This window comes from Egretta garzetta, unplaced genomic scaffold (genome assembly GCF_000687185.1).
Source record: "Egretta garzetta isolate BGI_Z169 unplaced genomic scaffold, ASM68718v1 scaffold107, whole genome shotgun sequence".
NCBI lineage: Eukaryota > Metazoa > Chordata > Aves > Pelecaniformes > Ardeidae > Egretta > Egretta garzetta.
In genome coordinates, this window is record NW_009260399.1 from 2,068,328 (window position 1) to 2,091,473 (window position 23,146).

Genomic DNA, 23,146 nt, shown 5'->3' on the forward strand with positions numbered 1-23,146 from the left:
CTGCTTTCCAAGGTGGGCTGCGTGTACCTAGGAATGCAGGATTTGTGAGAGTTGGGAAACCTGACACTGAAGTCTTACATTGGAAACATTCCTCTGCAAGGGGAGTGGAGCAGGAGTTACAGCTTGTACAGTCTTCATTTAAGTGTGATTTGGATAAATTGTGTACTGATGTTATAGTTGGTGGAGCTTTTCTTCCCATCTGACCTTTCTTCTTCTCTGATTCTAACTGGTATACCTGCACTTAGGTTGTAACTGTTCTAATTGCAACTGTTGATCTATGTGATAAAAGAAACTAGAGTAACCAAGCCTTTTCTGGGAAACAGCCTTGTTCGGTGTTTTCAGGTTGGCAGGTACCCCAGCAGAAATCTGTATGGATTTTAAAAGCAAACTGACTGCATTTTGTTTTTAAGGGAAAGCAAAGCAGTGTCAGGGTTAAGTATGAATTCAAATAGTTCTTTCTGAAAAAATCAGAATTAGCTAAATAAAATCCACCAGAACAGAGAGAGTTTACTGTGAATGGGTAATCCCTTAATGCTGCTTTAGCACTTTGGAGGACCTGTGCCAGTAGCTTTAAAAGTTGTTGAAAACCCCGTCTTATTGTTTTCATGGGACCTCCAGAGTCGGCAGCATATCAGAGGAAGGAGAACCCAGCGTAGTTTAGAGCAAGTGGAACTCTGACAAGCTGGAGAGAGCCAGCAGCTGCTAGCAATTAAAGGTAGTTAGCAGTCACCCACTGGTGTAAACACTCAGAGACTGTAATTGCAGTTTGGTCTTCCTGCCTGCCATAGGGAAATTGAAGAGCCATCACAGGGAGGGAGGAGGCTGAAGCTGACCTGCTAATGACTGCTCTGCCTCCCATCTTGCCATCCCTTCGGAGTCCTAAGGCACTGTGACTTGTGGATTTAAGAGTTGAGTGCTTCATGTGGCTACTCCCTAATTTCCCTCTGTCAGCTAAGTAGGTTTAAATGGTTTGGTGTGTGGGATGAGTTTACCTTTCTGATTTTGCCTGAAAGGAACTAGGAAACTTTCATCATTCATCACTGGAGGACACTGGGGATTCAACCCTCTAGGAGTGAGGCAGTGTCTGAAACTGTTCCAGATATATCACGAAGTGGGTATCTATTTATATCCTGGACTGTAAAATAAAACCTATCCACCTGCAGAGTTAAAGCAAAATACTTCAGATAATAAATTTTAGGTGCAATTCTCGTCAGATTCACATTAGCTTCTTTCACAAGAGTTTCACTGTGGTGACAGGTGTTCTCTCATGAAGCTAATGGTTGACTTGGTTATGTGCTTTCATATGTCTTAGAGGAAAAAATGAATAAATATTTCTTATTAAAAAATTGGTATTATTTGCTGAGTGTTTTTAACTAGCTTTGATTAATAAGATGATTAGGCAAAGAAAAATATTTGTATATACCTGATGTGTTATTATAGTCCTTAAATATTATCCTTGTTGAAAATAAAGTTATGTTTTAATTTCTCCCTAATTTAATTTTCTTTGTCATACTTTGTTTTATTTTTGTCTTAAACAATAACTTTGCTTGCAGAAATCTGATGTAGTTAACTGTTACATCTTAGTAAATATTTCTAAGCTACAGAATACATTTAAAAACAAAATTTCAGAACTGTCTTTTTTTATAATTTTTCTTACCGTTATAACTTTATCCTATGTTCATAACTATCTTTGAGTTGTCCTTTTCTTCAAAGTTCATACTTCCAGGGGGGGAACAGTAATGTATTGTAACACAGAATTTGGAAATGCAAAGTGCTTTGAAATATATATAACTGAAAAGGAGAACTTGGGAGATCTTACAAAGTACTAATTTTGGTGAAATTGCTCCTTGCTTTAGTTAGTCCAGGTGATTAACTGAGGAAAATAAACAACAATAAAAATGTCTCTGTGAAGAATAGGCTATTTCTTACTGGTTGTGAATTCAGTTTTCTCAATCAGTTTACATTTATAATGAGCTGTATATTTGCTTTTCCATTTGGCATAGAATTATTGAATATATCTTTTATTTGAGGATATTATTTTCTCACATTTATTACTGCTAATTTTTCAAAGAATTGAATGTCTGCTTTTTTTTTTTTTTTTTTTTTTTTTTTTAATCCCTTCATCACAGAATCATGCAGTTTGGCGCATCTCTAGTGCAACCTCATGCTCAAAGCAGGGTCCGTTATGAGATCAGACCAGGTAGCTCAGGGCTTTATTCAGTTGTGTCTTCACAACTAATTAAACCCCAGATCACCTCTGTGAAGTGTCTGTGAGCACTACTATATCAATTTTACATTTGTGTAAGCAGAGGTGAAGAGAGCGGTGATTTGTAAAAGGGCATACAACAAATAAATGAGGGGTTTGTGAATAGGACCTTGTTGTATGCAGTTCCCTCTTTGACTTAGAGCAGCCATTTCTTTCACCTTTATGCTTCTGTGAACAAGTGGTCACTTCTTTGAGAATTTATTGTTCATGCTGTGTTTCCTGATATGTGACAAAGATGGTCTGGGTCAATACTTGAAATTTGTACAGTCACGCTGCTACACAAGGTTGTATTTTCCTGAGTTCTCTATGGGTTCTTGTTAATTTGCCTTTCAGAATGTAATATTTCTGTTTTTCTGAGATCTAAAGAGTCAGATCATTTCTCAGCTTGGGGTCCCCAGATTATTGCGCTATGTTGGCTCGAGTCTGGAAGGGAGTCATGGATCCCTGTTTTTGCCAGAAACCCCGATAAATTTAGGCTCTATGGTTCCATACTCCTATTTTCCATGGATAAGGAAGGCATCCATTACTAGCTCACTTTCCTTGGTGTTCTTTTCCTCATTTGACTTCTCTCCTAAATTTTTAGCATTTAACTGGAATCTCTCATTTCCATGAAAAACTTCACATAGTCCCTGTCTGCTGATGTAAGAGTGTAGGTGATGGGAAATAGCAAAATCTCATAATAATTTTTTTCCCACTTTCTGGTGAACGGTGGTTTCGTAAAGGTTTACTCTCCTTGGGGGTTGCAATCCCCGAGATGAGGAATGTGAGCAGAGAACTTTGTCCAAAAATATTTATTTTGTGAAGCAAGAACAGGGATTTCCTTTTGTGCCTGCTCCTTTTGCTTTTGGCAGCGGATTGCTGTTAAGACACTAATTTAATTTTCTTTGCAGTGGAACAGAAGAAAATTGAGAGATGGTTGGGGTGGCTTTATCTATGCAGGTGCTCCTAATAAAAATGGGGGGAGGGGGGGGATATTTTGATGTCTGCACTACTTTCAGCTTGAGCAGGAAGTGTGATCAATCAAGTACACAATGCTGAAGAGTAAAGGTGAGTAATATTTTATTGACAGTTTTGTTCCTTTTTTTTAACAGAGCTGAATAGTACTGATTTAAAAGACTGCATCAGTGAAAACAGCCTCAGCAGCAATGCTAGTCTTCCCAGTGTACAGAGCTGCCGACGACTTCGAGAAAGAAGAGTTGCAAGCTGGGCTGTTTCATTTGAGCGTCTTCTTCAGGATCCTGTTGGTGTTAAATATTTTTCGGTAAGCTCTGAGGGATGGTAAGAGGCCTTTCAAAATTGCTGCAGTGATTTTTTTTTTTCTTACTTGACAGTATCCTTACATAGGGCAAGAGATAGGAGTTTGTTGTTACACAGTTATCTGAGCATCTTTCTAAGTTTATGCTGGTTTGCAGATGAATAAGAGTTTATAGCAATACACATATTGCTATGGATTTCTGGATAGCAAAAGTTTCCAATAAAAATGGAGGCTATACTTTGCTTTGTATCTGAGCTTTTAGAAAGCTTCCCCATTTTCTAAAACAATTACATTTGGTTACATTTGTATCTTTACCCTTTAAAAAAAGGAGGAGGCAGTAGATTCAGTAGTTTCCTAAGAATTGGTCGTCTATTCATATTTGCCTGCTGAAATGTTGGAAGCCATGTAGAACCATTTTTCAATGTTATACTGGCTTATATTCCTGCAAAAGATTTTTAGAAATACTTTTTGGAAATAATTAAGGTTGCTAGCAGCACTGGTTAAAGCTGCACCTTGCCAGAGTAGTGTTGGGTATTTGCAAAGCATAAATTAAACTTCTTCACAGCACATTTATGAAGTCATAAATCTGTTTTACATGTAAGGAAATAGAGGTTTATACAACTCTGCATTGTTGCACTGAAGGTCTTGCTGATTCTGAATCACAAGGACATTTTGTGCTGCCCAAATAATTTTCATAAACAGGATATAAAGAAACCTATGGTGTAAGAGATGTAGATTATTGGACTCCTTTACTTGATACAAAAGTACATTAAAGTATCAAATGATTAATAAGAAGACTTCCACATTAAATGGCATGGGGACCCCAAAAATCACATTAACAGTGAACACCTGTTTCAGTGTCAGTACAGGCTGGGGGAAGAAAGGATCGAGAGCAGCCCTGCTGAGAGGGACTTGGGGGTGCTGGTGGATGAAAAGCTGGACATGAGCCGGCAATGTGCGCTGGCAGCCCAGAAGGCCAACCGTACTCTGGGCTGCATCGGGAGAAGCATGGCCAGCAGGTCGAGGGAGGTGATTCTGCCCCTCTGTTCTGCTCTGGTGAGAGCTCACCTGGAGTACTGCGTCCAGCTCTGGAGCCCTCAGCACAAGAAGAACATGGACCTGTTGAAGCGGGTCCAGAGGAGGGCCACAAAAATGATACGAGGGCTGGAGCACCTCTCCTGTGAGGACAGGCTGAGAGAGTTGGGGTTGTTCAGCCTGGAGAAGAGAAGACTGCGGGGAGACCTGATTGTGGCCTTTCAGTACCTAAAGGGGGCCTATAGGAAAGAAGGGGAAAATCTTTTTAGTAGGGCCAGCTGTGACAGGACAAGGGGTAATGGTTTTAAACTAAGCCAGGGTAGGTTTAGACTGGATATAAGGAAGAAATTCTTTACAATGAGGGTGGTGAAACACTGGAACCAGGTTGTCCAGAGAGGGGGTGGAGGCCCCATCCCTGGAAGCATTCAAGGCCAGGTTGGATGGGGCTCTGAGCAACCTGATCTGGTTGAAGATGTCCCTGCTCACTGCAGGGGGGTTGGGCTGGATGACCTCTAGGGGTCCCTTCCAACCAAAACATTCTATGATTCTATGAAACAAAGATGAAAGCAAAAATGTATCTTGGATATTATGTTCCCTGTCTTTCCATTTTTCTTAGTAGAGTAGCCTAAGAATTATTAATGTTTCTGCTTAGGTACCGAGGCTTCTTCTGAGACTGAAAAAACTACAATTTTGATCCGATGTTAGAATCTACCTGAAAAATAGTATAGTTTGGGAGTGTGCTACTGAAAGTTTAGTTGTCTTTTCTCATTACTTTTAAGCCACCAGTAAACTTACTTGTGTACACTTAAGAGTGTAAACCTAGAAGTCTGGCATAAAACAGAGTTATGGTGCCTAAAAAAATGCCTTTTCAACTGATAGCTTAACATTCCTTCAAAGGGAAGCTGATAAAGCCCACAGACTGATAAGGGAGTCACCTGTAACTAGCCAAAAGATACAGATTTCTGGCAGCATTCAAGAACACTGGAGCATCAGCATTTAATTTACGATAGTAAATGCGTAGTAAGCATCTTGGTGCATTTGGGATTCAGCATGCATAGGCCTTTCCTGAGGACAGCTTTGTCACAGAGCAGGAATTACTCTCTAAGAAGAGAAGATTTTGCATGTTTTGCAAATACTCATATTTTGCATAATAGTCTGCTGATTAGAGCAGTCATCCAGGAAGTGAGAGACCTGATTGCAAGTTCCTTCCTCAAGTGGTTCAAACCAACATCTCCAGCTTTCCAGCTATGTGTGACAACTGCAAGGCTACAAAATGTTCCAACTAGGGCACCACTCAGTCTTCCTGATGAAGCTGAATTGTTGTGCAGCCAGCTGTGCCCAAATCATGGGGCCGGCAAGAAAGCAAGCGGAGGATTGACTATAGATTCGCAAGGAAGACACTGAACAGGGAAGCAGGCAGTTGGGTTCCAGTTCCTGCTCACTAATTTGATTCTCTTTTAATCTGTAATTACATGTAAAGTGCAGAAATATTCCCTGACTACTCTCTGGACTGTCTTTTATACATTTGATTATCTCAGGTTAGGTATCTGAAGAACTTTTAGTTTAAATTGAGAGATTGCTAGTGTATTTAGACTCCCTGTGAGATTATCTCAATTGCTTTCTTGCAGTTGGACTCCCTAGACTCTTTGTAAATCTTAAAACCACAAATAAATTTAAGTTTTAAGTATTTCTGTGAAGATTCCTCTTGCTTTCTGAGACTGCCTTGTATGTTAAGGAAGCTTGAGTGATACCAGTGTGACTCTTGAGTGAAGGTTGTGGCTTGTGGGCTGATTTAAAATTTCCAGTTAAACACTGATACCTAAAGCCCTATAAAGTGTAAACAAGCATTGTTCCAATTACATGAATGCCTAGATAATTTTTTTTTTTTAGTGGACCAAATTAATTTTTTTATATCCCCTCCCCTCCCACCCCCCGTAGTTAAAATGCTTCCAAGAAACATACGCTGAGAGAACATTTAATTATACAGATTTGAATCAAGGACAGTTCGTGGCTGTAAAATTTCCCAACTGAATGGGGTCCCAGTCTTCATTTGGACTTCTGGATGCTATAATACAAATGTCCTGATTATTGTGTGGTGAACTGGGAGGCTTTTTTTTTTTTCCTCTAAGAATGCATTTTCCAAGGAGACCCATGTAAGCATATCAGCAACCAGTGATAAACAATTTTTTATAGTTGCCATGTGATGCAGAAAGACACTCTAATGAATACAAAATTGATTACAGGCACTGCTTGATAAACATCTACTCTTATTATACTAGTAGAGCTGCAATTAAAGACAGCTGGTTTACAGTGTAATTTTTAAATGTAGTTATAAATTATTTAAATTTTATTAAAAGTTTATTCACTAGTTTATACATTACTTAACATGAAGTTTCAAACTTCATCTTTGTACATGTAAATGATTTGATTGTAATTTGATGGATTCTTCTCAATTTACACGTTTCAAAAGAAATGAGAAAGAGGAGAAGCACTAGGCATATATTGGACATGCATTGATTTTTACTTTAGAAGAAAACTAGACTGAGACTGATTTAAATGTTACCATTATGCAAACTTTATTATTCTTATCAAGCACTATAAATATGTTGTTTGAAATGGCAAGTGACTTCTTTTCTTTACAAGACATTTATTTATTTATTTTCCCACTAGGAATTTCTACGGAAAGAATTCAGCGAAGAAAATATTTTATTCTGGCAGGCCTGTGAATATTTTAACCATGTACCTGCACATGATAAAAAAGAGGTAAGTCACTGTTGTATTTCAATATATGGCTTTGCTTGCTAACAGTTGTTACTTCTTCAAGATTATTGAAACTATTGGAGCTGTGCTTGGTCTCTGTACTGTGACTTCACTAAAATAGGGTTGGAGCCTCAGTCTAATTTTCTCAGTCCCCTGAGAGTACTGTCCCAGGTTTAAGATATTGGATATACTTAGACTGCAGTGCAGTGCAGAGGTAGCTCTGTAAAAATGAGCTAAGGTATAGTGGATGTCAAAGAATTGCTAGCTGCAGTAGCCTAGTGCAAGGGCGTGCAGAGCATGTTAATTTAACATGTCAAGGAGAGGTGAAAATTAGCCTCTGTTGTGCTCTTTCAGCTAGGCTGCCTCCACTAACCAAGATAATGTGTTTATAATTAACTTAGATATATCTGCTGCTGTAAGTGTAGTCACATTTGTTCACAAATTATGGGAATCTGCATCTCATCCTTTTAAGACAGTCCTATGTTGGTCAGGCAGTTTTGGTGAATTTTGAATTTTGGGCAGGTTGGCAACACTTCTGCTGACAGCACAGCCAAATCTGGTTAGGTTTACACTGTGGAAATGATTTAATCCTGCAAGTCCCTCTTTCCTCTTTTGTGGACCATAGAGGTGTTTTCCCCACTTTCTTCTGTCTTCAAACAATGTATTTTCTGAACACCACCCTTAAAGGCTCCGAGCTCAGTTTGGTGTTTTTTTTATTATTTCCAGAATGTGGGTGTTTCAAAGTAAACAAGTTAAAAATAGACCGTAATATTCATCTATATACTTGCCTTTTCTAACTTCTAGAAATTGAAGCTTGGAGGATTTATTTAAATAGTATCTCTTACGTAAAAGGTCTAAAATCTAAAAAAATCTATTCTCCTTTGTAAGAAAGCATTTGATGTGCTTCACTTACTATTTTAAGAGTTTGATTATTTTAATTTTTATTTTGATGGCAACTTTTACTGCTTAAGGAAACTGGAATGGCTGTATATTTTTGGGTGGAATATATCAGTGTACAAAATGCCTGTCTAAAAATATGGTTTTAAAGCAAACATACATTTAATGTTTCTTTTCTGTAGCTTTCTTACAGAGCTCGGGAGATCTTCAGTAAGTTCTTGTGTAGCAAAGCTACAACCCCAGTTAATATTGATAGCCAGGCACAGTTGGCAGATGATATTCTCAATTCTCCGCATCCAGATATGTTCAAGGAACAACAGCTTCAGGTAACGATAGAAAATGTGACTGCTGTACATTTATGTCCATTATCTTTTCCACTTAAGTACTTTAAAATCTATAAAAGTATTTTCACATGCTCTATATTTCACTATGTATAGAAAGACACTGAAGTCAAGATCATACAGGTTCTGTTAGCAGGATAGAAAAAGGCTGTATAATGGAAAGCTGTTTGACTGTTTTTCTATACATTTGCATATGTGAAGAAAATTGCCATTAATTAAAAAATAATCTGAAAAGTACTATTATTGAAATGAAGGTTTAGTGCAAGTAAATAGCTCCATGCATACGGTGTTTGCATATGGTTGCTTATTCTTTTCTTTAGTGGACAATTGTCTACACAAATAGGGTCTAATTTTGGTTGAAGTAGTTTGTAAAATATGTCTGTTGTATTAAAGGAGTCCTTCCCTTATGCTTTTATAGAACTGTCAGATAAAGAGTTTGTTAAAACTATTGGTTTCTGAAGACCTCTGAGGTTGATGTATTTTAAATTACTATTGATGTTCAGAACAGAACAGTTATGTAACAACAGGATACATTTTAAATTTTCTGTAGAACTTAAGTTTCTTTTTTCTCCTAAGTAATCCCTCTGGTAACTCTCCCACCATAATAATTTATTAGTAGAAATAATTTTGAGACTGTATTATTTAGAAATCAAGGATATAGCTCTAGCTGCATAAATGAAGGTCACAATCTTGGTCTTCATGCAACCTCAGATCACATGCTTTTGGAGCAATCTAAACAGGTGGATATAGTATCCTCCTCTGTCTGCAAGGTGGAGATAGAAAGGTAGGTCTAACTGCTGGTCTGGTAGCTTCTAGCATTACAGCTATCCCCCATACACCTACCAAGGCCTGAGGCTTCTGTGGGAATTACCAGCCATGATCTTCCCAGACATTTTTTCATGTATTCCTCATCTTGGCTTTGTGGAACCCATGCCTGAATTCCTCTTCATCCTCTCCCATTTGTTTGGTGGAGCAGATGGTGTTCTTATGAGTCTGGTGGCTGGGCTGATACAGATTTTCTTCCTTTGAAAATGCTGTGTCCTTAGGTTGGAGGGCTCTTAAGGTGGTTGAAAATGCTGATGTGAAGTGCTGCTGTGGATCTAATCCCAGCCACGTGGCCTGTGTGGATCTGACCTGCTTATCTCAAATTGCCAATGCTTCTGTAGTTCTCCTGTCGGATCCCCCAGTCAGGCCCATTCCCCCCACTGAAAAATTAGGTGAAGCAGATGAGAGTTACTTCTGCCAAAGTGACCTTGGAGCTGGGGGTGCCAGTTGAGGTACTAATGGTGTGTTGCCTGGCTGAGGTTGGTGCTGGGTAATCAACTACCTTGACGGCCCTTAATATCTTGGTTTCACTAAGTGGTGGTTCTGGAGCAGGTCGCTTTTGTGCTCCTGGTGGGTGGCATGACCTCGGGAACTCAGAACTGTAGGTGTATGTGGTTAAGCACAACACACCCGCGGGCTTTCAAAGTTCACCTTGCAGCAGTGACACCATATTAATAACGCAAAGGTTCTGCATTTGTGGTCTTTCATAAGATTTTTTTATATTTCAGCACTGAGCATACAGTGCAAGGGTGCTGATCTGTGGTGGTCATCGGATAAATGTTATATGATGCTGGGGAATAGGGTGTGTTGCTGTAAGGCTGCAGTGGAATTGCCAAAGTGTGTGCGTGGAAGTGCCTTGGAAAGCACTGCTGAAACCATTAGCTCTCAAGCACTGCCTGTTAGGAAAGCTGCTGGAAGTTGCTTTCTGTCCATAGCCTGACAAATTTGCCCTTGAGCCTGTTGTTAGAGGTATTGTAATATGACAGTGTAGATGTAATCAAAATGTCTAGTTAGGATTTCACTGTTTCTTATAACAGAATAAGAACAAGTATTTTGACTGTTTCTGGATGCAAGACAGTGTAGGTCACTTGAAGACACTAAAATAAGAATAAAATATTTAATTCATCTAGAGTTGCATAAATGGATGTTTTTGCACCCTTGTTTATGTGTAAAGTTTAAATGATGCTTTTATAAGCTATATTTCTCTTTCTAATTTGTAACAAGAAATAGCATCTGCTAGACTTTTCCTATAAGCAGAAGACATTAACATGTGTAAATTAATATGCTGATAATGCTAAATATAGGAAATCAGGGATGTGTGGGCTAGCATCGTAGTAGGGCAGATGATGGTCAGCTCAAGATAAAGTAGTTAAGTTGTCATCACTTTGTCCAGCAAAGTTAGAAGGTTGGAATGTTTTTGCTGTATTACGTATATTTAATCTGCAGACCATCTCTGTGGTAACTCTTTGTGTCTCAGGAAGAACAACGGAAAATGTTGCAGAGATTTACCTAGCATGGAATAACAATTTTGGTTTTTTTTGGTGCTAAATTCTGTGATAGGAGACAATTCTGAAAAGCTTTGGTTTTTATCCTGAAACTGTATTAAATTTAAGGTATTTAAGGTTAGTTGCATTGTAAAATTGTGTCTTATATTTTGGGGGCACAAATTACATTTAGCTTAAAATACTGTGATTTGTTGAGTGTAACCTCTGTACATTTCATTTCCTTGAAAACCTCAAAGGCAAGTGAAGTATTTTGTATTTTTTCAGTTAGCTTGGTTTTTGCATCTGTGTTGGTGTGTACCATTTTCCCCCAATAACTAACCTTGTATTAGCAGTTCATCTATGAGTCTGTAAGACTGAGGCATTTTGATATCTTGTAATTGCTCCTCTGTATTTTAAGCTGTTTTGGCAATACACCACGGTGTTTTTCTTTGAATTCAACAGAACTCAAGAAATTTTTCTGAGCTATGTGCGTTGCATACACTGAATAATTTGTTGAGCCTTGACCTGAAGACTATGTGTACTCTGAAACTAGTTGACTTTTTGCCAGTGTACCTGTGGTCAGACAACTGTATCTTTCATATCATGAGAGAGATTCTCCTTTGTGAACAGTTTTTCAAGTGGGAAGAGTCATTGACGCTGGATTGTCTCTTTGACACTGCATTGAGGGCAGTGCCGTTAGTTTTTGTGCTGAGCTGCTTCAGCACATTAAGCTGGCAAAACTAACCCTACAAAAGTATTTTTTCCATAGCTTATCATGTGGAAAACAGTTTGTTAGAGGGCCCAACAAACAGGACAGGTAGCACCAAAGAGGGAATGAGAATATATGGGGGGAAGGCAAGAATGTGGAAGCCAGCATTCAGTTTGAATTGGGTTTCTCGTGACACTGCAGCATCTTGCTGTTTGCTGGAAAAGGTTTGGGCTAATGCTTGGTGAGAAGAGTGTCTCTGCACAATCTGAAAAAATATTTCCATTTGCATCTGGGCCACCGTGGCTTAGTGATGGACTTCCCTGTAGACTCTTGGGAATGCCATAACCAGTGGGGTGGTGCATACCATTCTTCACTTGTAGGGAATTTGTCACATCCAAAGAAGAAGGCATTCATACTGTTTTTTCAGATCAAGTGAATTACTGGAGAAGATATAAAGGTAAAAGTATGAATTCACTTAAAAACTGTAGGTTTGCAAAAATGAAAAAAGAAATTCAAATGTTGTTTAGCATTTAAGAAAGAACTTTTCTTCCTTTCATAAATTTAGCTTTGGCTAAATTAGCCTCAGACATTTGCTCCAGGCCGGTATAGAGCTGCTTCCTTCCTATGTAGTTAAAGATAAATATTGGTCTTGCACAGAGCAGCCATTTTATGTAAACTGTTCTTTTTCAAGGTCTTGATTTTTATAGCACCTTGATTATTGAATCTTCCAAAGATACTGATCTTTTCTTTTCCATATGATTGGGCATGTGAACGTTACTAAATACTGTAAAGGATTCTTTGCTCCTCCCTGCATCAGTAATTAACCTTGCATATCTTGTGTATCATTGCATGCTATTGCATATTGTGATTATATTGTATTCCTGAGTTTTGGACCATAAACTTTTTTTTGTTCATAGCTGCCTTGAAACACACTTGTATAATTCAGTCCTGTCACATGTAGTACTGATGTAATAATCCTTAAAAAATATTTAAACTGGCTAGCTTGCTACGTGCTTCACATACAATGTACAAAGGCATAAATGCAGTAAAAGATGGGTGTGAAGATGATGTTGTCGAGACTCTACAGCATCTCAGCTTCTCATGCACTTAGCACAAATCATAGCATTTTTCTGGACCTGTGCTAAGGGAATAGATCAAATTATCTTTCAGTTTAAATTGGTGCAGTGTATTTAACCAGGTCTAAACAAAGTCATGCCTACTGCTGTTTACAGGTTAATGACCTAAATTTTGTGGGAATTTGCTGTTGTGAAATAGCTTCATTTTCTTTGTGTCATTTAAGCTTATGTAACCATTCTCCATTGCATTTTAATTTCAGATATTTAACTTGATGAAGTTTGATAGCTATACTCGCTTTCTCAAATCCCCCCTTTACCAAGAATGCATCTTAGCTGAAGTAGAAGGTCGTCCTCTTCCTGATCCTCAGCGTGTTCCCAGCAGCCCCACTTCTAAACACAGTATCAGTTCAGAGAAGTCTAATATGTCAACACCGAAAAAGGTTACCTTTGTATTGTTGTTATCTGAAAACTGTGTTCTTAAATAATGTTTTTCAAGTTCTTTAGAAGATCAAAGATAATATATAAAAAACAATTGGAATGTTTGTTTAGTGGTGCTGGCAAATATAATTACAAAATCTCTATGTAGTCAGGAAAATACTTATGTTTTTTTAATCCACACCTTTGAATCAGCTTTCTAGCTATTGACTTCCTGAATATAATTTTAAATATTTGTTATTACTTAAATACATCTGTACAAGTAAAAATTAGGATAATTCTAATGCATCAGTTCAGAAACTTATTTCGATTGAATATTGGAATTAAGATGTGATATTTTAACCTTTGATGAGAGCAGATATTTTATCAGAAGTTCTTGGGGAAGCCTTAACCTAATCTAACTCATTTTTGCAGAGGGTAATTTTTTAATTTCTGAGCCCCTACTGAACTAAGCTAATTCTGTGTAAAACAGATACAGCTGCTTAAAAATTAGACCTGTACTCTTACTGATCTCCTAACATTATTTAGACCTTTTTTTTCTTCATGTAGATAATAACACCATAGTATTACATAATACGGATAAATTATAACTTTGCATTTTTCATGTCAATCACTACACATTAGCCCATCTGCTATTATGTATTTTTATGACTAGGAACCTTTTTAAAAGTAGCATTTTAAGGAATACTCTAATAAACTGAAAAGAATAGCAGCTTGTTAAAAGCAAGTTTAGTTTAATATCAAACATTCCCAATGTTTGGATTCTTCAGAACTAATAAATACTTTGGTTATACATGTAAATGTTAAACAGTACTCTGTAATTGTCTTTAAATGCAGTTCATGTCCAAGCCTAGCCTAGGAAAAATATCTGAAATACTGAAATTAAATTCCGTGTTTTAAAAGCAAAGCAAATGGCCTTTCCACATTAACTTAAGCATTACTTGTGAGCTGTGGAGACGACTTTAAAGTTTGCAGGAGCTCTCAGTGGCTTGTTTCCAGCTACTGTTTTGTACTCCCTACCAAGCAGCACATTTCTATCAATTTATTTCTTTTTGCTTTCACTGTGAGGTTTTTGGGGTTTGTTTTGGTTTTGGGTTGGTTTTTTTTTTTTTTGATTGCTACTGAGAAACATGCTGGCATATGCACTTGCGAGTGGGGTAGAGAACACAGCTAACCTGACCATCACACTCTCATTTTGGGAAGAAGTGTGGGAAGGTTTATTTTAGATAATATACTTATAACTGTGATTCAACCCCTGATTTAATTGTGTTTTGGTGATAGTTAAGTGGTAAATCAAAGTCAGGAAGATCTTTAAATGAAGAGTCAGGAGAAGAGGACACTGAGAAGAAAAAAAGGGGAACGTTTTTCTCATGGTCAAGAAGTAAGAGTTTGGGAAAATCACAGAAGAGAAAAGAAAATGGTGATTATCCAAATGGTGAGTATTTACATTCCACTTTGTCGCAAAGTTGTTTCAGCAATAGGTGTGACTAATCTCATCATGCTTAGTTTGCATTTAAGTGCATCCTTGGGTGTGACAGAGGGAAAAGAAACTGTCAAGTCAGAAGGCCATAGTAGGGTAGTATCACTGGAAGTTTTGTGGAAGCAGATGTACAAATAAATAGATAAAAGTATGAAAATATTTAAATTTGTTTTTATCGACTTCCAAGAGACACTTCTCCTACTTTCCAGTAGACTCTGCATTTCTGTGTGCTGGCAATTGCTTTTTCAAGCAGAGAGCTACTATTTTTATAGTAAGATAATTTCAAATCTTTACAGAGAAGTTCAAGAGCTGTACATGCACATAGTGCTATAGCTATGACTATTAAAAAAATTCCTCCATCTGCATTATCCTACCTTTCTTTCTTTTATTAGTACCACACAGGTATGTTCACTTTTGAATACACTCGCTACCTGTTTCCACCTTTCCTGACTAAAATGAAAAAAGAGTCAGGACTGTGAAAACCCTTGTAATCTGCTGTTTTGTTACTTACGCGGTTTTTTCTTTCGGGGTTTTTGTGGTTTTTTGGGGTTTTTTTTGGTTTTTTTAATATAAAAGCAAGTGGAATTATCCAAGGGTTACATAACCAAGAAACACTGATGAAAAGTTGTTTTGGTTTTTGATGCTTCAGTGCACAGTATGAAGATTTGGTGGTTTTTCCTTTAATGAAAAAAATTATTTTTATGACCAGAGGAGCTAATATTTGAAATAGCTTTCTGTATTGTAATAAATAATAAAAATAAGCCTTTTTACTGATTGCTGATTCTTTCCACAAACAGATTCTATTCAGTCCAATGGATTATCATACAGACGGGAATCACAGGGCTCCATGTCATCAACTGCTAGTCTTGACTTGGTAATGGCCGGCTCATATTAATGAAGCAGTGGGGAAGCAGTGAAAACAGTGAATTACTAATTTTCTAAGTAGTGTGAAGTAATTTCTTTGAAGTAATACTTTGAGAAAGGGTCTTTAAGTGATACAGTTAGAAGGCAAGATGTAATGTTAAGCAATTTTACAATAACTGGAAATGTAATAGAGGTTCATAGATTGCTTCTTATTTTGTCCTTGTAACAGAAAGATAGCAGTTGCATCTTGTCTGTCGTAACTTCAGGCACCAGTAAACTTCCAGAATAAAAGTTTGCTTTTCAAAGGGTGCTACTGCAGCTCTTTATAAACAGCTTTTTCCACCTACCAGAGCTTTGAGATTCTGTTCTGAACAACCACATGTTAAAGCTTTCCTTCTGCTTGACCTGTATGCAAGTTGTATTACGCTGATTTCTGTTGTACCAGTGTCCGTCATGCTTCTTTCTTCTCCGTTTCTTTTAAAGTTGTGACTTTTTCTTCTTGTTGTTATGACTTAACTGTGCTCCTAAAATCTGAGAAAAGAGAGGTAGGGAATTTCATTGCAAACACTGTGATTTTGTTGTAGTATCTAGGAAAATAATCAGTGAAGACACTGCCTTCGCCCTGTAAAGCTAATGAAATGCAAAATTAAAACAGTATTAATAATAGAACATAAATGTGATACTTTAATTTTAACTACATTGATATGGAGGAAAAAGGTTTTTTGTAGTCTTGATATCCCTCTAGTAGACTAGATTCTAGCTTCTATGTAATTTTTTCTATGCTACAAATACTGATCAGGGAAGCAAGCATGGCAAAGTCACATTTATTTCTGTTGCAGAAAAGTCTTATCTTAAAAAACCAGAAAATGCAAAGTCCCCCTAAAGCAACAACCCGTCTTTTCTCCCCCACTCCAACTGATTAAGTCAGAAAGTTACTGTGATTTGGATGAGAAGCAGCAAGTTAAAGAGAAGAGAAGAGAAAAAGCACGATGTATAACCTAAAAGACTGTTGAAAACAGTATTTTTGTACTGTCCTTTTAAGTGAACTTCCTGTCAAAAGTATCTTTGAAAATTTAACATTTCATAGTAGTGTTACTATTCTACTGTTACTCTAGAATAAAGGTTAATGCTGTGCTGTTTAGCCTTAACCCATAACATTGTACTTTTTGTTCCCTTTAATTGCAAAAAAGCATGGGCATTAAGTGAATTATTTTTAAATCTTAATTTCTCTGTGGTGTATTTGTATGTGTAACATTCAAATTATGTTAAAAGAGGAAATTTTGTTTGAGGAACCTGATGTTTAAAGGTCTTCCTCATTGCTTAAATGATGATTCATAATGTGCCATTGGTAATTTTTACATCAGCAGGTCATTATTGAGTATAGATACTTAATTATTTGGAAGCTAAATAAGATTTTCTTTACTACTTATAGTTTTTGATCGGAGTTCTGTTCCATAGTTTTAGTCCTGTAACCTGTTTTACACATCCTCTGTCTAAAAGTTCATCTGTTCTTGAAATACATTTAGATTTCTGCAGTGCTGTTATCGTTATCTAAACTTTTTTTTTTTCAAGATTTAAATTTATCTGATATTCGTGATATTTGGAAGGATTTCTAAACTGTAAACATGTTAAAAAGTATGCTTCTTGCCTTGGTTTGATTTATACAGACTCTAAAAGTTTATGCATACTCCTAATTTTCCCATTGGGCGCTGACTTTTCTTTCTTTTTCCTGTCAAGTCTGAAGCCTCAAGATTACCTGCATTTGCACCAGATAAAGAGAAATCCCCCAAATACTGCTGTATAAACCTTCCGGATGGTTCATCCAGCAAAATGGCTGTTAAATCTGGATTCTCTATCAAAGAGGTGCTATCTGGGCTCTGCGAGAAACATGGCATTAATATAGCTGCAGTGGACCTCTTTTTAGTTGGAGGTGATAAGGTATTGCATATTCCTGTGCCTGTTTTAAAGCCTTTTCATACTAATTTTACTAATAATTATGTTCTCTCAATAATAATGCATATTTCCTGGTTCTACCTAGTTTTACATTGGCAATGCTCGTTAATTGAAGAATTTTAGTGTAACTAGAACTGGTGGAGTATTGTGATTGGTTGTGGTGTCTATGTTACAGAAAGCAGAAGAGAGTTTATGACAAGGAAATCCCTTATAATTTAAAATAGGTTAATGTAGGTATCTAGCACGTGTAGTTTGTCCAGGGGAATGGTTATCTTGTACTTAACTGAAAGTATCCACAAAGAAAACAAACGTGTTGTAGTAGATGGTACTAAATTAAAGCAAAGAAACATAATGACATTCAGTTGTTCAAAGGTGAATGAGATGAGTTCATGCTAGAATTAAGGTACGTGTTTTAATATTGAGGAAAGTTTCCAAGACAGCAGTCTGTGTTGGTGGGGGGTAATGGCTTTTATTCCAACAGAATTATCTCCAATTCAAAGACAAGCTGTGGATGTGAAACATTTGTTGTCTTAAATTTGTGCTTTTGATTAATCTAGATGATTACAATGAGAAAAATGAACAAATGTGCAGTTATGTGACTGTTCTTTTAAATCTTTAAAAGACTGTTAACTTTGCCATATTTTCTAATGCCTCATACTACATAATAATTTATTTAAGTTGAAGGACCTAGGCTTGTTTTAAACCACTGAGTTCCTGAATACCTGCTGACTCCCGTGGAAGCTGATGTTAGGTCATTGTCTCACAACTAGCCAAAATAAAATACACTTTAATAATGCTGCGTATTGTAAATGAATATCCACTAGAATGCATACAACCTATATTAATAATTTTTTTCAGTTATCTGAAAATTTTTTTTAACCATTCATCTGCTCCTTTTTCCATACTTTAAAATTAATTTGCTCTCTCTTCCTTTGTTCCTGACATGTGCTCTGTAGCCACTTGTATTGCACCAAGACAGTAGCATCCTGGAGTCTCGGGACCTACGTTTAGAAAAACGCACTTTATTTCGGTAAGAGTCAAAAATATTATCTTCCTCTGGCATTTTCCACCCCATTTTCCGTTTTACTTTTTGTAAGTGCATTAAAGTATATTATCAGTTACCCATGCAGCAATACAGCAGTTGATGCAGGAAAGAATTGTCTGAATCCAGTAAAAAATATAGTTAGCCTTGCAGTGCAACATCTTAGGTTGTAATCCAGAATCCAGCATTGGGTGATCTAAGATTCCCATCATTGTACAGGCACCTTAGAAGAAATAAACCTTAGTATCAAGCAAATGTGACCTAGCGTTTGTACATTAAAAGGTTTGACTTCCATGTCTTGGAGTTAACTCACAGTTTGAGTTTCTATTGACATAAAAGACAATTTTTATTTTAGATTGCAATTACACTTATGCAAGAGAGATGCATTTTGCGTGTGGATTCTCTGAGTTAACCAAGCGCCTGAGGTAGATACCCTGCCTACATTTAGGCACTGATATCCCGTAGATTTAGAGCCAGCTGCTAAGTGCTTCCTCTACAGGTAATTGAGATTAGGGTACCTCTAAAGAGTAATTCTCATGAGGGCAACCAGGTTAAGGATCAGTGGAAGAATTGTGGGCCTACAGGAACATTTCAAACTGAGTAGAACAGCACCTGGTGAGTTTTAAATGCTGCAAGGGGAAGCTTTCTGAGTTGCTGTCTTGGATACAAGTGGAATTTTGATGCCAGTGTTCCAATTTAGGGACTTTTAAATATTATTATGATGTCTAACTGCTCAAGATGAAGCAGTAGTGAGCAAGCATATAGGACAGGTCTGCAGACTCAGAGAGACCTTCCGCATCAGGAAGAGACATATTTAGTGTTGAAGCAGCACAGGAATGAGATGGAAATTGAACTGCAAGTCTCCTAATCTAATCCTAAAAGCAACAATAAAAAAAATAGGCCTTTAAGATTAAATGGATAGGTTTATTACTTATGTGTTCCCATTCAGTTACATCTGCAATTATGTGCCTAACTGGCAGGTTACAGTAAAACTAACTGTATAAATGTAAATTCATCGGAGTGTAGATTTATAACCCTGAATCCTAAACAAGTCAATGTTATAATATTATTCTTAATACGGCTATAATATAATTCAGTACTTTATATATTTAGTATTATGTAATATTATTTTATGGTATACAGCTTTTTCAAAATAATCTGTTTCTATTTTTTTCCAAACTGCCAGAAAATGTTTTAATGTTCCTAAATTCTGAAAATTGAAAACTCCTGAAATTATTATTTCAGGAAAAAATCATGAAGTAGAATGTTTGTGTTACATTATTGCATTGCGCTTTTTAGGTGAATAAAATGTATTTTGTCAGGAATTCTTCATTTTGGCTTTATATTACTTGTCTTTAGGAAGTAGGGCTAGTTTCTATTTATGGTTACTTCAGATTAGTGAATATAGTATAGCATATTTAACTTTGAAATTATGATTGAGCAGTATTTTATTAGGTGTGACTTTGTTGAGTTTCCAAATTAAAGAGGAACTTTAGGTAGGCAGTACCATATGTTACTTGTGTGTTAATTAAAATGTAGAATTGTTCTACAGTATTTCCTTCTGTGGGTAGACACTGTGTGAGCAAAAATACTCAAATATTTGGAATATTTTCAGGCATAAGACAAATACTATGTGGATATACTTGCTTACCTGAATGTCTGCCACTTCTGTGTCAATTACCAGTTAATGATTAAAACCGATCATTTCTATTTAGTAGCTGATGTATTCAAAGAAAATATGAAAAACAAAGTTATTCAGGTTTCTGGTGGGAGGGAAAAGTCAATGAGACTAAACATCTTGTATTTTAAGTAATTTGTTTGAGAGAAAAGATGGGGTTTACATTTAATCGTGACTGAGAAAATCACTAATAACTTCTATTTCTTCTGATGATGTACATTTCTTCTGATAGTTTTGTTAGTAATTCCACTATATTTGTTCCTATGCTTAAAAATAAAAATTCCTGTCCAAGCCCATCTCAAGTAATTGAATAGGACATTGTGAGTTTCTCTTGTGAAAGTGGGAAGGAATATTTTTCTTGTATCCAAGGCTACAGTACAGGCATGGAGTCACTTTGGAAGCACTACTGGACCAGAATGGTCAGAGCAATCTCACTGTAAAGATGGAAGTGCTATGGATTGTATTTAATTGATCTGAGGATCACTATGCAATTGGGCTGGCTCATGCCTTTGCTCAGCTCTGGTGAGTGAAATAGTGGAAGTTTTATTAGTATTAAAAGTGCTTTATACCTTAGGTTAGGTTAGGAAAGATTTGTGCTAGTGAAGTTTCAGGGTGACTAGCTATAAACTAGTAGAAATTTGCTGTAGATTGGATTTAATATATTTTGTACATTTTGTTTATTGGAATATTTCATATGTAGTGTTACAATTGATGTGTTTCAGGCTGGATCTTGTTCCAATCAATCGATCAGTTGGTTTGAAGGCTAAACCCACCAAACCAGTAACAGAGGTCTTAAGGCCTGTGGTTGCAAAATATGGTTTAAATCTTAATGAACTTGTGGCAAGACTAGTAAGTATCTTTTGATGTAATTCAAGCTGCAGTATTTTTTGTCTGGAGAAGATCATATGATAGTTGCCAAAATCATTCCTATCCTTATAATCTGTATTTATAACTACATGTTGAGATGAAGATGCATAGTAGCCTTCACCATAATGCTTAGTAGTAACTACCTCAAAGTTTTAGTCTGAATCTGTTTTCTATTCTCCTTTAGAATAAATCCAACATCCTAAATAATAGAGCTTGAACTTCGCTTCTTCCAGAGTTCAACTTTTCCCATTATTAGCCAGGGAAAGTTGACTGAGATTAGTTAAAGCTATCGTTCCATTATCCTGGGAATCATTAAAATTGCCTCAAATGCCCTCGCAGAAAATTTCTGTGGAAGATGACTGATTCAGCTTCTTTAAACACTTGGCTAGCATTTTCTTTATTCTATTATGATGGAATATCAAGGAATAGAACGTTATTTTTGTGATATCTCTAGAATGTCTAGTGTCTTGGCTGAACCAGTCCATATTTTTAAAAATAACTGGAAAACGTGTTGGTATAAAGATAATTTAATGTAATAAAATTACAAAATTAATGAAGTAAAACCAATTTAGAATATAAAACAATCTCAGGCTTCCTCTGAAAAACATCATTTGCTGAACATACACACTAATGGTCCTAGAGTATTTGTGCATGCTCGCAAATGGGGTGATTTTTTTCTCCTTTTATTTTCTTTACCCCAAATACCATTCCCCTCTCATAAATGGGTTACACTCATTGTAATCAAGGTAGTTTTACACAAATGGAATAAACATTTTTAGAGTAGAAGAAGGAGGATACATTGAGGCTACACTGAAACATAAAAATGCTTTGCTCATTTTCTTTCAAAAAATGGCAGACTGCATAAATTTGTTCTGAAAACAGCTTTTTCTCTATTATATACAAACTGTGATCCGACTTTAGAATGGTGAGCAGGAACCACTTGATCTTGGTGTCCCTATATCTAATCTGGATGGTCAGCGGGTTGTTCTAGATGAAAAAGAGCCAACAAAGGGTCGAGGTAAGTTGGCATAAAAGCTTTTATTTATGATGTCAAGTCAGTTTCATAAACCCTGACTGTGGTTAGCTTCTTCTGTTGATGCAAAGGTGAGGTAAATGTGATTAGATTTAGATATGTCACATATAGCTTTATGTTCTTTTTAACTAAAAAGGAGTACAGTTTCTAAAGATTGAAGATTAAATTCATGTGTTGATACCAAGTACTTCACTGTTGCTGTAAGAAATTTTGCACTAGTAATACTTGCATTCAGCCATACATACACACACGCTTTTAGGGACATAGTGCCCAGTAATAATAATGAGAATAAAATGCCAAGTAGCTTCTGTGAATTTGGCAATTAATTAAAAAGAAACACTGTATAACAGATGTAGTTTGTACACCAGCTATATATACTGCTGCTAACTCCCTTCTTTAACGTGAGAAAGTAGCAGAACCTACATCTCCAGTTTTAAGTGATGATTTCTGGAGATAATACTGAAAAGGATATAATTTTTTATTTCCTTGGACAAAATAACTTGAAAAATAGAAGTCTATCAATTGAACAGCTGACAGTCTTTTCACACAATTAACAAGCTAGATTAATGTAAGCAGCCTCGAGAATAAAGGTTCAGTTTCATTAGGAGTTTTAAAAATGAAATTAGATGCGTTTAAATTAAATTGACTTAGAGCAGAGATTGTCTTTGAAGAAGAACTATGAGAATAAAGATGGAGGTGTTTACCGAGGAGAATCAGATTTGTCATTTTTCTAGGAAACAGAACCAATTGCCATTTTGAAAAAAGATATAAATCTAAATACTCTCATGGATAATTAGTTCAAGGATTACAAGTAAAACTGTAATCCTGTGTGCTGCCAGCTGCTATAAAAGCCTAAATCACAGAGGACCATTCTAGCAGTAGGCTGCTTCTGTGGCAACGTACCAGTGAAAAAGGGCCATGATTCTGTGTTTGCAGCTCAGTCTTCAGTTACTATATTTGTTGTAGGCAGATGTAATTTGAAGGAGCCATTTAGTTACTTAGAAGTAGACAAGGATATGGCAATGTCTAGAAAACAATTGATGCACAAAACAGGTTGGAAAAGATTCAGCATGACCTTTCAATGGTCTTTTCTGCTGAATTCTTTTTTTCTTTTTTAAGTTCTAAATTTGAGAATTCCAAACTGAA

The 23,146-nt window shown here is 36.5% G+C and overlaps 1 protein-coding gene across 1 annotated transcript in view; it reads left to right on the top strand.

Moving 5' to 3' along the window:
* The window catches only part of RGS12 (regulator of G protein signaling 12), a 72,455-nt gene that overhangs the window by 42,955 nt on the left and 6,354 nt on the right, over positions 1–23,146 (top strand). The window contains exons 4-13 of the mRNA XM_035898673.1: positions 3,358–3,527; positions 7,227–7,319; positions 8,396–8,539; positions 12,909–13,088; positions 14,365–14,518; positions 15,361–15,437; positions 17,165–17,365; positions 18,337–18,410; positions 20,823–20,949; positions 21,889–21,985. Coding sequence (XP_035754566.1) covers positions 3,358–3,527; positions 7,227–7,319; positions 8,396–8,539; positions 12,909–13,088; positions 14,365–14,518; positions 15,361–15,437; positions 17,165–17,365; positions 18,337–18,410; positions 20,823–20,949; positions 21,889–21,985 — 1,317 coding nt within the window. The remainder of the gene's footprint in view (positions 1–3,357; positions 3,528–7,226; positions 7,320–8,395; positions 8,540–12,908; positions 13,089–14,364; positions 14,519–15,360; positions 15,438–17,164; positions 17,366–18,336; positions 18,411–20,822; positions 20,950–21,888; positions 21,986–23,146) is intronic.